The sequence below is a fragment of the Opisthocomus hoazin genome, chromosome 2 (assembly GCF_030867145.1).
Source record: "Opisthocomus hoazin isolate bOpiHoa1 chromosome 2, bOpiHoa1.hap1, whole genome shotgun sequence".
Taxonomy (NCBI): Eukaryota; Metazoa; Chordata; class Aves; order Opisthocomiformes; family Opisthocomidae; genus Opisthocomus; species Opisthocomus hoazin.
The window spans coordinates 809080-824302 of NC_134415.1; the positions used below are offsets into that span (position 1 = coordinate 809080).

Below are 15223 nucleotides of genomic sequence, written 5' to 3' on the forward strand. Positions count from 1 at the left end.
CTAATCTTAAAACGAAGCCGTCACAGGCCCCGGGCTGGCCGCTGGCGGGCCACCCCCAGCGGAGGCGCAGAGCAGCGGGGCCCTGGCCCTCTCAGCACAGCCCCAGGCGCTCTCACCCGCGGCGCAGGGGCGCAGGGCCGCAGGCGGGGGGCGGCGGGGCAAAGCTCCGCCGGCGGCTCGTCCCGCGGGCTCCCCCCGCACCCCCCGGGGCAGCGGGGCAGGCGGCGCGGGCGCAGCTGCCGGCGGGGGCTGAGGGGAGCCGAGGAGCCCGCTGCGGCGGCGGAGGGGCGGGCAGGAAAGGGCGGGCCGGCATCCGGGCTCGCTCCCGCCCCGACGCGCTCACTCACCGATCATGGCGGCGGCGGGGGAGGGAGAGGGAGGCAGGGAAGGCAGGCGCACGCGCGCTCCCGTGCCGCCGGCACCAGCCGCTCGCGCGCCCCCCTGCAGCCGTCAGCCCCGCGCGGCTGCGGGCCGGCCGGCGCGAGCGGGCGGGTGGGGAGGGGGCCAGCCGGCGGCCGACTGCGCATGCGCCATGGCGTTTGCCATTGGGGGAGAAATCAGCTCTCCTCACGTGACCGCCCCCCCCCCCCCCCCCGTTGTTAATTAACCCCTGTTAATTTCCGTCGAGCGGGGCTCGCGCGGTGTGCCGGCTCGCGGACCGCGCGGGGCGGGGCTCGCTCGGTGTGCCGGCTCGTGGGCCGCGCGGGGCGGGGCTCGGCTCGTGGGCCGCGCGGGGCGGGCGTTTGCGGCTGCGCTGTCTTCAGCCAGCCTCGTGCTGCTGCCGCGCACGTGACCCCGGCCGGCGGGTTGTTGTGGCGTTGCCTAGTGACGGGCGCGAGGCTGGGGACGCGCGCGAGCGCCGGCGGCGGGCAGCGCGCGGGGCCCCGGCTGAGGGACCCCGGCTGAGGGAGGGACCCCGGCGGGCGGCGCGGGGGTGAGGCCAGGAGCGAAAGGTGCGGGGCGAGAGGAGCGGGCGGCTGTGGAGGGCTGGGGGCGGTGAGGAGGAGGGGGGCAGAAGGGGGCTGGGGGGCGAGGGGCGGGCGGGGAGGCCTGTCAGGCAGGGAGGGCGCGGGAGGGGTGCGTGAGGGGCTGTCGCTGGTCGGGAGGGGGACAGCAGGGCCGCCGCGTGTTCTGCCTTGCTGGCGGCGGCGCGTTGATGGTTGGTTGTTTTCTCCAGTCTCTGCTTCGCTCCTTGTCCGTGGCGGCCGCTGGCGGGGAGATGGCAGCGGAGAGAGCGGGCCCCGGCTCCGCAGAGCCGGCGGGGCCCAGGTGCCCCCAGCTGCAGGAGCCCCTGGGGCGCCTGAAGAAAAGCAAGCAGCAGGTCTGCGACGGATTCACGATTAGAGCCCTGATGAGAAACACTGTGGTATGTTTGCCGCTGGTATACAGGTGGTGCTAATTACTGTAATCCCACGTGTCCAGAAAGTGTAGCGAGTTAGAGCTGGGGATACAGCGCATCAGGAAGGCGCGTGAGTTGCTAAAACTTCATCTAGAGTTTGCTGGCTGCTGAAATTACCTTCAGGCTTTACAGAAGTATTATAATGAGGTAGCTGTGCCTGTGGAAATGGTGATGCTTCGCCTCCAAGCGTATTGCTTTGGTGCCACAATTTTTCTGTATTGTTTTGTGTTGGCAATGCACGTTCCATTAAACTGTCAGCCTATAGAGTTGTGTGCAAGGCTTACCACCTCGCAGTTAGCAAAGTGCTGTCAAGTGATACGGTAGTATTATTTGAAAGTGTTTTCATACACTGTCACTGTGTGGTATAAATTTGATGTGTAACATAGGATGGCAAAGATGTGGGAAATACATTCACTTTTAAAATGAGTGAAAATACTAGGATAAAGGCCTTTCAAACTGCTTTATATTTTTTTATTTGTCTACTTTGGTTAGATTTTAGGAGTAAAACCGGCTTTGGCTAGTACAGAGGGCAAATGTTCAACAAGGGAGTAGATGAGCTAATATGAGCACACATCTGTCCTTATGCTCCTGAATTGTATTTTTCTTTATTTGGGCACTGTTCAAGGTGTTAGTAAAGAAAGTCTTGTGTTCACAAGGTCTCTTTAGTTCTGTATATTCTTCTGACAACAGTTATGAAATATATTATTTCGCTTGTTTTGCGAAACAGTTTTCCCGGAGCAGTCTCTCTGGACTTGTTATCTGTAAGAGCACCCTCTTAAAAACCCAAAGAAGTCCATCTTTAAACAAATTTTAAGCGGACAGGAAATTGTGTACATTAAAAACTTTCTCCTTATTAGTAAAGCCAAAACATGTTTCACCTTAGTGCAAAGAATGCAAAAACAACCAAACCCCCTCTTTTTTGTAAAGATTGGTTGGTTGGTTTGTTTTTAATTCTAGAGATGTGTGGAATAGACTATAACGCTTCAGCAAGTTTAAGGATTAATTTTTAAAAGACATTTCCTCTTCTCTGGACAAAATTCAGATCATGGATAGCTGCACGTATTTGTTTACACCTTGATAAGTAAAAGATGCTTGATTTCATCTAGAAGAATCAGCAGTTTCAGTGGAGTTTGAGAAATATATATTTAAATTTGAAAAAGGATCTTTGACTTGTGAACATAACCAGCTATGATTTTAATCAGAATTTCCTTTTAAAGTTTTATGGCTACAATTCTAACTTCCTAAACATGAACAGAATGTTAAATCATGTGGTACTGTCATTAAGCAACAGCAAACAGGTAAATCTACTGCCTTTGGAGCTACTCATTGAATCATAGAGATGATGTTTTTATGGCATGGACTTCTGGAGATCATCTAATCCAACTTCCCATTTGAAGTGGGCCTGTCACTAGCGCTAGATCAGGTCAGTCATGGGTTTCCCTAGCTAAGCTGTGAAACCCTCCGACAGCAGAGGATCCCTGACCTCTCCAGACAACCTGTTTGGTGGCTGCCCTGCCTGCCTGCCCCCTTGGCGCCCTGTCAGAGATAGGGTTAATAGTGTTCTGACCTGCTCCACAGGTTCTGCTCCTAACTGGGTAGGAAGTGGTGAAACTGTTAGAGCTCCTTGAAAGATTCCTAGTGCCAGGGCCGTATTTTGCAAAAGCTCCAAGTGAGAACAGGCAGCCACTGGAATCATTTCCCAAGGGTCAGTGTGCAAAAAATCAGGATAGGGTAAGGCATATCTCACTGCCACTCTGTGCAGAAGCGTGTCTCTCTTCTCTTTTCCAACAATTGGTTAAATGGAGCTTCAAATTTATTAAGTACTCACTTGTCAGAGGTTGATGTCATCGATGAAGTTCTCATGGAAGGCGAAGGAATTGACTGGAGGGTTGAAAGCACAGCAAGCAAATATAGTTAAGACATGTTAATTCTTGTTATTAACAGCGTGACAAGGCATGGGGTTGTCAGCAATGCGTTGAGCATCTCCAGGTCAAACAACTAGGTACAGGTTGATAGCCTTTGATGCAAGCATGCAGTGGGTCTTTAACACTTAGCGTAGAGTCTAACAGATTACCATTATGCATATATGACTGTAAATAGTGTAGTGCAGGTTCCAGAATTCTTTGATGTTGTTTGTGCAAAGAGCGTTTTACTAAGCCACTTTCATGAAAGTTGCTGGATAGAATTTTCTTCCCCAGTCTGCTCTCATAACCAGTACTAAGTACAGGAATTAAGTACATACAATATGCAAGACTTTACTCAGCTCTGGCTAAATCTAATATTTTCTTATTGAAATACATTACTTAATAAATATTCACCAAAAAAAAAATGTTCCTGAACTGAAGAAAGTGTTTTGTTTTATGTTATTCCAAAACTGTAAATTCATATAGCAGTTTAGATTAAGGGCAAGATCCAATAAAGTTCTTCTACACTAACAAGCTAGATACTGACATTTACATTTTAATTGTTTTGTCCTCCAAGTAGGATCAAGAATGCCATGTTATGTGCTCATAAGTCACATGTACTGCACAGGCAGAATTAGGAACATAATTAAAAATTAATATACAGACTAGCAAGTAGAAAAGTGTCTGTACGTGAATGTGCACAGCAGGAAGATACCTCTGTTCACTTCTGATCCTCTGCAAATGGTTATCTTTCCTATTTTCTGCAACTATACATGGGAGAATAAAATGTTAGTGCCCCCCTTCTCTGTAATAAACTAGTAGTAAAAGCACTTTTTCAAGAAGATTCATTTAATTACTTAAAGGGAACCATAGAAATGGAATGCCAGTCTATCTCTCAACTTTTAAAAGGTTCTGAACCAATAAGTTTCCAGGTTACTGATGTGAAAAAGATTTCAGAGTCTCCACATGTCCTTTCAAATCGCTGTTACTGTGCTGCGAAAAGTTAGGGTTCATAGGGCTAGAAAGTGGCAAGGTAGGAAACTCACTAGACAATATATTTTAGTGATTACATGGTTCATGCAGGAGTTTTGGAAGCTTTGGGTTTTGTTGTTTTATGTCCATCATTGCTTGCTGGAATGAATCTGATGGTTTTGGAGTAGAACTGGAACTTAAGGCATCCTCTCCTGAGTGCAGAGCCAATAAAACTGTGAAAGGATGTTCTTTTTCTGTCTGGTTTTTCTGAACCTTGAAGTCCTTACTACGAAATGGCAGCAGTTCAGCAGGAAAGAATCAGTTTACCTTTTCTCTACAGGTCCTCCTTTAGTAACACTATTGCCAGTTAAGTTGAAGTATCCTGCAGCATGAAATTGAACTCCTCTGGCCAGAGTACTGAATCTGGGTTTGCTTCCTGGCTTAGTGCGTAAACCAGGTTTTATACAGAAAATATCACTGCTACATCCATCTGTGTTCCATGAAAACAGTCCGCAACTGCTACAGTAATGGCCATGTCCAGCCGGTGTGTAAGGGATAAAGTGAAAATGTCTACTGGATGGCCTTAGAAGGGGAATGATGCTAAGAATTGTTTTGTTCCTGGATTTCAAAAACCAAAGCAGAGCTATTCAACCTGGGAGAGTCTTGGCCATGTGCAGAAGCACAGCTCCCATCTCCTAAAAGAAGTGTAATTGCTTAAAAGCAGAAAAAAAGGTTATTTAGATTGCAGTTCTGGATTTTCATCCCTCTGTTCCTCATTTAGGAGTCTGCAGTCTCTCTGTATTGGAATGAGTTCTCAATCTTTATTGCTTAAACTGCTTTTTCAAGCCATTAACAGTAATGTGTGTGTTCTTACCCTTTACCTTTTCATAATAATTCATAGCAAGGGTTTCATTTTAACCATAGAGATAATGTGATTTGTTTACATTCTGAAACTTGTGATCTGATATTCTATTTATATTCATCCACGTTGTGTAACTAAAACTACTTCTGTTATTTACCTTGTAGCAGTAAGTTTCTGACCTGATTTTAAGGCTACAGGAAAGCATTATTTACAAGAAAAAAGTCCTACCTTTCTATTATAACAGCTAATGTATTGGAAAAGGCAGTGTGTTTTGGGGCAAGTAGATGTCAAGTTAAAGGAATGTTTTGATAAATGTTTATTGGGCGGTAGTATGTCCATCTTGGAGGAGCTGCTCCAGTTTAACAGTAGCAATTTTGTACAATCTATGAGTACACTTTAGTGAAGACTTGAGTCAATTTAAACTGTCAGTGTTCTGCACAGCAGTCTTACCTTCTTTCTGTTTCAGACGGTTTATTACTGCTGCCCCTTACTGTGCCCACATTTGTACAGTGCTGGCTTATGAGGGAACTGATCCTGCTGAAAAATACTCCAGCCTGTTTAAGCTAAACAGTGTCAAACTGCAGTCCTTGGGCTTGAGGCAAGCAAAGCTCCTGCTGCCACCAGGCTCCTCTGTCCGCCCTCCTGTCCTAGCTGCATGCTTCCATCTCCCCTTTTGCATTTACATTGGTGCTTCTTGCAGCTACAGAGAAGGCTGGGTCAGCTCTAACAGCTGTTAACATATACAAGGAGAAGGTGAAACAGGAATATGTTGTCAGCACAAGCTGTGTGAGTGGGAATGTACCTCTTGGCAACATCATGGTTTGGTCCTAATACACTTAATGAAATTGGGTTCTAGCAGAGTAATTCCACAAAGCATTCAAAGCACCATAAACTTGCACCACAATTGAAAGATGTGGTTATCATCCCTGAACATTTGTTCTTTGTGCAATATAAAGTTTTGTGTAATCTAGTTCTAATGCAGTGAACTAGACTGGGGTCCTGGTTAAACCAGATTAAAAGCAGCTCGGCACTTTTTTCACAACAGTGCAGACTTGATGTATAGTTCGGTAACAGTGTAAGCTAAGTGGTGGCTGCTACAGCCCTGCTGGCTTCTGCTGCATATTTGTACCTCCTCCTTTGTGCTAATACACGTAGTAATGCAACTGAATTGATGAGGCACCTCAGTTGCACTAGATCCAAACATATAAAGATTCAACGCAAGGAGGTTTTCATTTCCCATCATAAAGTTATGTTCCTTTCCAATTCCGTGCTTGTTTTTACGGGAATGATCACATTGATAGTATAATGTAAAAGCAGAATACACAGGAAAAATACTAATGCTTAAGACCATAGTGTCTTCTAAAAGCTTGTATTTCGTATTATATTTTCCAGCTATAACTTACGTGGCTTAATCATACTGCTTTTGTGATTTTAAAAGACTTTAAAATCAGTCCTTATTTTTTGCATATGTGGGGAAAGGTTGATATTGTTCATAGTTGCAGTGCTAAGTTAGTAAGATTTGTTTAATATTCTCAGGAATGAAGAAATCGTGAATCTCCAGTAAAGATTTTTTTTAATAATTCAGTCCTATGACTTAAAACAGATAATAAGTAAATTATCAGTTAGACTCCATTTGAAGTTTTGGATTGACATTTCTTGTTGTCTTAAATCACTTCACTTGATTCATGTTTTACCTAGAAAAAGACCTTGGAAGGTTTTAAATTTCATTCCCAGAGAAAGTAAATGTAAATTGATTTTAAAACATTATGATGGTGATGTTTCAGGACTCCTCTACTAATCTGTTTTTTTATGAACTAATAAATAAAATTTTCTAAGTCGAGACAATTACAGAGATAGTTGTCAAATTCTGTCAATTCTGGCATTGGAATTAAACTTTTTTAAAGTTTGCAGACTGAAACTAGTATAAAAGAACAAATATTAGACTAAATTCTTTTAAGTGTGTGAGAGAAAAGGTCTTACGTGTTTACAGATTTCATACAACTTAAAATCGTGCAGTGGTCTGAGTATGTGGGTATTGTCGTCTGGTGTTTCACTGAATGAAGTGGACATTTTTCAGTTTTCATGTATTTGACTGCAAGTGTCTGAATTCAGAACAAAGTATTAGAAAATAGTTAATAACAGTAGTCTCAGAAGAAGATTTTAAGCAGTCAGCTTGCTGAGTGGGAAATTATCTGAAGTCAGCGTTTCCCACGTGCAGCTAGGCATGCCTCTGCAGCTAGCCAAGAGAAAATGTGAGAGTAGTTAGAAAGCATCTGCCATAACATCTTTCTCAGCACCCAGACTCCAGAGCAGTTTCCAAAGAACATTTGTACGTACTCTTTCTTTCAACCTGATATCATTCATTCCAGCTAAAAAAAAACCTGGTCTTTTTGTAGGCTGCAGCCTTTATAGTCTTCCCCCTATTAGTTGACTGGGGATGCTATAGGATACCTGGTGTGAGTTCCGTGAAGAGCCATCAAGACAGGGTTCTGGAGCACATGTTCTATGAGGAGAGGCTGAGGGAACTGTATTTTTTCAGCCTGGAGAAGAAAAAGCTGCCAGGGTACCTAATGGTGTTAGGTTGTGACAGAAGGCTGTGAAGAAGACAGAGCCAGTCTGTTCGCACAAGTGAATGATGGGAGGACAGAAGATGTGAGTTGAATTTAGGTGTTCAGGATGGTGAAAAGCTTTTTCACTACAAGGATAGTCAAGCAGTGCATCAGGTTTCCCAGAGCAGTGCAGTCTCCTTGGAGGTTTTCAAGACCCAAATGGAAAAAGCCGTGGGCAGGCTCCAGGGAGACCTTATTGTGGCCTTTCAGTACTTAAAGGAGGCTTATAAGAAGGATGGGGACAAACTTTTTAGCAGGGCCTGTTGTGATAGGACAATGGGTGATGATTTGAAACTAAAACAGGGTAGATATAGACTAGATAAAAGGAATAAATTTTTTATACTGAGGGTGGTGAAACCCTGGCCCAGGTTGCCCAGAGAGGTGGTTGATGCCCCATCCCTGGAAACATTCAAGGCCAGGTTGGATGGGGCTCTGAGCAACCTGGTCTGGTTGAAGATGTCCCTGCTCACTGCAGGAGGCTGGGCTAGATGGCCTCTAAGGGTCCCTTCCCACCCAAGCTATTCTGTGAATCTATGATTCTGTGAATCTGGTCTGATTTCAGAGATAATCCTGCTTGGAGAAGGAGTTTGGACTAGAGACTTCCTGATGTCCTTTCCAACCTTAGTTTTCCCATGACTCTACCTCTTCTTCCATAAAAGAGTGGTTTGTGGCCACTCCTTGGCTCTGCTAGTAGTACTAAGGCCAGAGAAATTAGTGATGATTAAGTGACTCTCGAACTGGGGGAAGAAAAAGGAAAAAGGCATTTGAGAGTTTTTGCTTTAATAACTTTGCTGCTTTTCTGAAGATGTGATGTGAATGGGGTAATAAATACTACAACTGAGAAGATACTTTATTTTTCTGATAAGTCAGTCTCCTTTCTGACCCTCAGAAAAACTATGTAACACCACAGTTGTTCTGGTTATAATAGTGATCCGCATCATAAATCTAAGGTTGACTTTATAGATACGATTGAGTAAGCCTGCAGCAGTGTTGGGTAGCAGCAAGACGTGCTTATCAGCTGAGATCCCTACTGCAGCTAATTATTCTTATATGGTCTGCTCCAAGTATGCAGCAAGAGCTGCTGCCAAATACGCAATGAATGCTGCGAGGAATTGAAGCAGCAGGCCGTGTCTGTAGCTGTCAAGCTGTGGATGCTGTCCCTTGTGTCGCTGTCTCCTCTTGTCACTGCTCTAACTTAAATGACATTGGAAGCTTTAAGTGGGTGAAGGAGACAGGAGAGGTAGCATAGTGGCATTTGTGCTAGAGAAAGTATTGGGAGAACACCAAGGAAACAGGAGGGGAACTGTCACTCCCCAAAGTGGGGACCTGGGTGATCACTAACCCAATATGATTTTTGCTGTGGCTTTGCTCCCTGAACGTAGGTACTGATGTGCTGAAGCCAGTCGTTCCCTTGTTGCATGCAGAGAAGGCTGGAGTCCATACTAGGGACATGGAAGTTTTCTTTCTTTTGCTTTCTGATAACATAGCTGATAATATCAGTTAATATATATGACTGGTCTATGTTTAACTAAAACAACCTGGTACGGCTTTGAAAGGATCAGGGATCACTTGTTTTTTTCATCAAGTTTTCTGAAATTGTCATTCTGAAATGACAATTACTGCAAAGCGAAAAAAAAAGTAGCAAACAATACTGTTGGTAGATTGATAAAATATCTAGGCAATGTGATAGACAAAATGCTGTTAAAGACTGAGTGGTTCCTCCCAGCAACAGTTGATTCCTTGATATACTTGACATTCATATAAGCAGTTTGGCATAGTTTTTCATTTTGAGAGTTACGTAATTTTTGCTGGAAAATTGACTGCTCTCTGGTAACTGCCTTTCTTAGATAAAATACATGTCAGATAAGATTAAGTTGTAAAGGTCCAGTATGCAGTCACATTGTGCTGAAGGCTGCGTTGTGGAAGTCTTGTGTTTAATAGCTACACTCTGACTCTGGGCGACATTACAAATATTTTGCTTATTATAGTTGCAAATTTTGGTTTCTGGGTGTAAGTAGAGGGGATGCATGTAAATAAAGGCATTGTTCCTGAGAGCAATATAATTCTAGGGTCAGATAGACCTTCAACAGAACTCCAGTCAGGACTCTTCCTTGATGAAACAGAATCCTGATCAAATAATAAAACCTGCCTGAATTGTAAGATAGTAAACACACAATTTAGCTTTTCATGCATTTGTGAGTTGTATTTTTTAATGTATATGTAACAGTTTGCATGCTTGTGTTTGAAAGCAAGTTTTTTCTTAAAAAAAAAAAATTACTCTTCATCCATGTTTTTGTAAAGGATGATGTCAAGATCCTGGTAGCAAGAGTGAATACAGATTTATTTTCAGTTTGATAACAGAAGTATGTGGATACATGTCATGCCTTAACAGAAAGCTAGTATCATTAGCCTATTTACAATCAGATTAGCTTTTTTTTTTTGCAGTGGAAGACTATCACTTGTCTAGAGTAAACATTTCTATATTGCAGTAAGTAGAAAACTTCTGTGTGATGTGTGACAAAGTTAAAACATTATAAAGTACACTGTAGAAATGAGTGTGGAATGAAAACTCTTGAATGGTTTGAAGCAAGCATGGCATAATTTTGAGTTCCTGTCTAATAACCATTTGGAGGAAGAATAGGTCTTTAAACTTATGTTTTGAGTCAGAAGCATATTACTGATATTTTTTTTGGTGTGGTTGGTAGGCAATACATTGTGTTCTGCACAAAACCCTATGTAAATCCGTATAAAAGCATACAGTATTTTTCTTGCCTGTCTTGTGTGGTTAAGATCCATTAGTTTTGCCATTATCACATGAGCTTCTTGATTATAATGTTTGTCTCACTGTGTATTTCATTATATAAAAGGAAGAACTACTTCTGCAAAGGTTGCTTGGACTTACCCATGTGTCATTGAAAATACCTGTAGGTGTTAAGTATTCTCAGGTTTAGAAGATCTTTCACTTTTTCAATAATTGTACAGTTAGGATTTTTTTTTCTGTTATTTCTGTGTAAGATTTGTCTTAATGACAGCTGTATTATTAAAGCCCATGTTTTATGGAATAAAGATAAAGAACTGGCTAAATGGCCGAGCCCAGAGAGTGGTGGTGAATGGAGTTCAATCCAGCTGGCAGCCGGTCACGAGTGGGGTTCCCCAGGGATCAGTGTTGGGTCTGGTCTTGTTTAACATCTTTGTCAATGATCTGGGTGAGGGGATTGAGTGCTCCCTCAGGAAGTTTGCAGATCACACGAAGATGGGTGGGAGTGTCGACCTGCTTGAGGGTTGGAAGGCTCTGCAGAGGGATTTGGATCGATGGGCCAAGGTCAACTGTATGAGGTTCAACAACAGGCCCAAGTGCCGGGTCCTGCCCTTGGGTCACAACAACCCCATGCAGCACTGCAGGCTTGGGGAGGAGTGGCTGAAGAGCTGCCCGGCAGAAAAGGATCTTGGGGTGCTGGTCGACAGCTGGCTGAACATGAGCCAGCAGTGTGCCCAGGTGGCCAAGAAGGCCAACGGCATCCTGGCTTCTAACAGAAACAGTGTGGCCAGCAGGAGTAGGGAGGGGATCGTGCCCCTGTACTCGGCACTGGTGAGGCCGCACCTGGAGTGCTGTGTTCCGTTTTGGGCCCCTCACTACGAGAAAGACATAGAGGGGCTGGAGCGTGTCCAGAGAAGGGCAGCAAGGCTGGTGAGGGGTCTGGAGAACAAGTCTGATGGGGAGCGGCTGAGGGAGCTGGGGCTGTTTAGTCTGGAGAAGAGGAGACTGAGGGGGGACCTTATCGCGCTCTACAGCTACCTGAAAGGCAGTTGTAGTGAGGTGGGTGTTGGTTTCTTCTCCCAAGTAACTAGTGATAGGACGAGAGGCAATGGCCTCAAGTTGCGTCAGGGGAGGTTTAGGTTGAATATTAGGAAAAATGTCTTCACTGAAAGAGTGCTCAGATATTGGAATAGGCTTCCCAGGGAGGTGGTGGAGTCCCCATCCCTGTAGGTGTTCAAACGACGTGTAGATATGGCACTTCAGGACATGGTTTAGCAGGCATGGTGGTGTTGTGTTGACAGTTGGACTTGATGATCTTAGATGTCTTTTCCAACCTATGATTCTGTGATTATTTCCTATATATTTTTTAAAAAATTCAAGGGTGCGAACATGCAAGGCCCCATGGAAGGAGCATCCCTGCCAGGAAGTGAGTGTTCAAGGACCTGTGCACAGGTGGGAGCATGCAAGGGCTTGTGCAAGGCCGTTGCACACCCTTGTGCACGCTTCCACTCCCATGCACGCTCCCAAGCGCTGTTGCTGCAGCCCCCATTTTTTAGTAGTATTTTAGAGGTGTTCTAAAAAATCCAAAAGCTTTGAATTAGTGTCCTTTTATTGCAAGCGTTGTTGCATAATATCAGGGATACTTTATGATTCAAGTTTTCTTTTGAAGACTAATTGTATGCTTATTTAGAAAAGGCTGGTGGTCCATATTTAAATCTGTAGAAAAAATAAATTGTGCCCTGGCTTTTCTTACTGTCCTATTGCTAATGATTTAACATGACTTTAATGTTCTGTATTGGATGTCTTTGTAGCTAAAGCTATTTAGACAAACGTGCATGCATACTTTACTGACATTGGCAGCTGGAATTTGATAAACCTTTTTTCATTCGAAGAAGTTAAAAACATACATTCTTACTTCCCAAAGCAGGTCTGTTGACTTCTCTCTTTCTACACTCTTACCTACTGCTCCATGCTCACTTTTTCTCTGGCTTTCTTTACTTATCCTCCAGATGTGTGAGTTTTTCGTATCAGTGGATTTCTCTTGCAGTGGTGTTCAACCAGTGTTTTTTCTGGGGGGATGGCAGTTCCACATGGCTAGAAACCTTTTAGAGGATGCATAAAGCTTCTCCCCAGACTGTATTAGAATACCCTAGAAAATAATTTTTTGCAGTTGAAAAAGAATCTCAAAGTAATGAGCTCATTATACTTTTAAATTGCAGCTTTGTAAGGTATGACTGAGAAAAGATTTTTCACAAGAAGTGTACATGTATTAGCTGATTTTTTTACACCTTTTATACAGTGTTTTACTAACTTATCTCATGCCCTTCTAATTTGTGTGTCCTTCATTTATTTTGTCAGATTTTAGGTTAATAGTTTAAGGTCACAAGAACAATTAATACAACTTGATTTGATCTCCTGCATAATATGGCTCGTCAAATTCAGAGGTGATTTCTGCATGAAATGTATAACTTCTAGTTGAGCTAGAAGATAAGTTTTTTTAGAAATTAATACAATCTGAAGGTACTGGTGGTATCAGAGAGTCCATTATATCTGTAAATTATGCTAATACTCAACCAGTGCAATACTGTTAGAAAGTTGCAGTTCATACTTGCATATAATTACCACAAAATACTCATTTTTTCACAGTGTAAATATTTTAGATAGTATCTCCTTGTAAGTGGTTGTCTATCTTTAAAAATCCACAAAAGTAAAGTTGTAGCGTACTTCAGACTTCCCCTTAAAACCTGTTTAAGTCATTATTATTTTATGAGCTTCTAGTATGCCTTTGGACATATTTAACATGCATTACAATATTATTATTCAGGACAACAATCAAGTTTTAATATTTTATTTGATAGCGTCTGAAGGCTTTTGGTCATCCAATTGTTCATCCAATATGAAGAATTTAGGCAGTGCACCGAAATAGTATAACATCCAGCACTTTAAGTTAAAAAAGGCAAAGTAAGTTCAGTTGTATCAGTGAGTTACACGTTAAAGCTGCATGAGATTTCATAAACTCGTCTGTCTGCTGTTATCTGACAAAAGAATCCTTGTAACAGAAATTTTAGAACTGTGTGTCAACCACTGACAATACTGTGCCTCCTATAGTATACAACACTCAGACCTTTGGATATGAATTTTGTTGAGGAAATTACTGGGTTTGAACAGGGTTGTTTCTGTTTGGATTGTCATTTTTCATTTTCCCTGTCATCAGATAGAATTGAATTTTTTTCAGCTTAAGTAGGAGAACAAATGGCCCTGTAGTAGCAATAGAACAATTCTTCCTCTATTGTACAATGTTCCCTTAGACAGTAATAACAAATTGTGTATTGAGAGGCTATATTAAAATGCATTTGCAGAAGTAATCACTAACTTGCCACTAATAAATCAGTAAACTCTAGATTTTTTTCCCTCTGTTTGATATTCCTTAAATTGTTCTTTATCAGGTCATCCTTATGTAGGATTTAGGTGATTTTTGCCCCATATTTTAAAATATTTGTTTTCTTGCTTCTGGCAAGTGGAACACTATCTTTTATAATATTAAATATTCTTTATTTTTACTAGTTTTAAGTTAATACTCTTTTAACATTGATAACAAAAAAAGCTTGCCCAGTAGCATATTTAGCACCAACGTTCAGCCAACTACATGGCTAAGCAAGCACTTCTTAACTTGTAAAACACAACCAAAATGTTTGTTCTGATTGCCAAAACAGTTGCTCTGAAAGCAGCTCCAGCTGAGATGTGTGCATGACCTTTTCTGCTTCGAGTCACAGGGTAGTGTTCATACTTCAGAGAGGCTAAATGCGCATCAGCTGACTCCTAGCTGAATGCCCTTTCCAGTGGACTGGAGGCTGACTCCTTGTGTTAGTAGTTCTTCTGAAGCTTCAGCTCCTGTATTCTTAACTCTTTGGTGGCCTATTGGGGAAAAGAGTTTTGCAGTTGGTTTATCAGAATGTGTTACTGGGAATTGAAAACTGCAGACTTGAAATTTTGTGAGCTGTAAAGAAGAGATGAAGAAAGTCACCACCGCCTGAGCTTGTATTCTAACTCCTAAATAAACATGTAAAAGATGGAAATATTATCTAAGGGGACCATACTGAAATCAGGTTTTAGTCTTCAGAAAATAATTTCATGGTCTGCATTTTCAGTAGGCAGATGTATCGCTTTTATAATCTTGATTCAAGTGACTGAACTCCGAAGAGGGATGGAAATTCACATACATCCCTGTATTCAGCATCCTGTCGGTGGTTTCCCTCCCAGCACTTCATCTTTTGGAATTGCTGAAGTCTCATTCTCTTCTCCAACAATTGAAGGAGCCTGGGTTCAGAGCATAATTTAGGCTTTTTGAATTTGAAAAACAGGCTTGGGGTGGACCTGCTGGAGAGCAGCTCTGTGAAGAGGGACTTGGGTGTCCTGGTGGACGACAGGTTAACCATGAGCCAGCAGTGTGCCCTTGTTGCCAAGAAGGCCAATGGTGTCCTGGGGTGCATTAAAAAGAGTGTGGCCAGCAGGTTGAGGGAGGTTCTCCTACCCCTCTACACTGCCCTAGTGAGGCCCCATCTGGAGTACTGTGTCCAGTTCTGGGCTCCCCAGTTCAAGAACGATGAGGAGCTACTGGAGAGAGTCCAGCAGAGGGCTATGAGGATGATGAGGGGACTGGAGCATCTCTTCTACGAGGAGAGGCTGAGGGAGCTGGGCTTGTTCAGCCTGAAGGCTAAA

General features: G+C 43.1%; 2 protein-coding genes across 4 annotated transcripts in view; one reads left to right on the forward strand and one right to left on the reverse strand.

The window, feature by feature from the left end:
• Window positions 1-450, reverse strand: part of PRKN (parkin RBR E3 ubiquitin protein ligase) — a 729755-nt gene extending 729305 nt beyond the window's left edge. The window contains exon 1 of the mRNA XM_075411660.1: window positions 348-450. Coding sequence (XP_075267775.1) covers window positions 348-354 — 7 coding nt within the window. The 5' untranslated portion in view covers window positions 355-450. The remainder of the gene's footprint in view (window positions 1-347) is intronic.
• Window positions 451-825: 375 nt separating this feature from the next.
• The window catches only part of PACRG (parkin coregulated), a 231626-nt gene continuing 217228 nt past the window's right edge, over window positions 826-15223 (forward strand). Inside the window, exons 1-2 of one of the 3 annotated variants that reach the window (XM_075445362.1) lie at window positions 826-953; window positions 1178-1366. In XM_075445362.1, the coding sequence (XP_075301477.1) occupies window positions 1220-1366 (147 nt within the window). In that variant the 5' untranslated portion in view covers window positions 826-953; window positions 1178-1219. The remainder of the gene's footprint in view (window positions 954-1177; window positions 1367-15223) is intronic. The other 2 variants (XM_075445348.1, XM_075445357.1) reach the window with 2 other exon arrangements.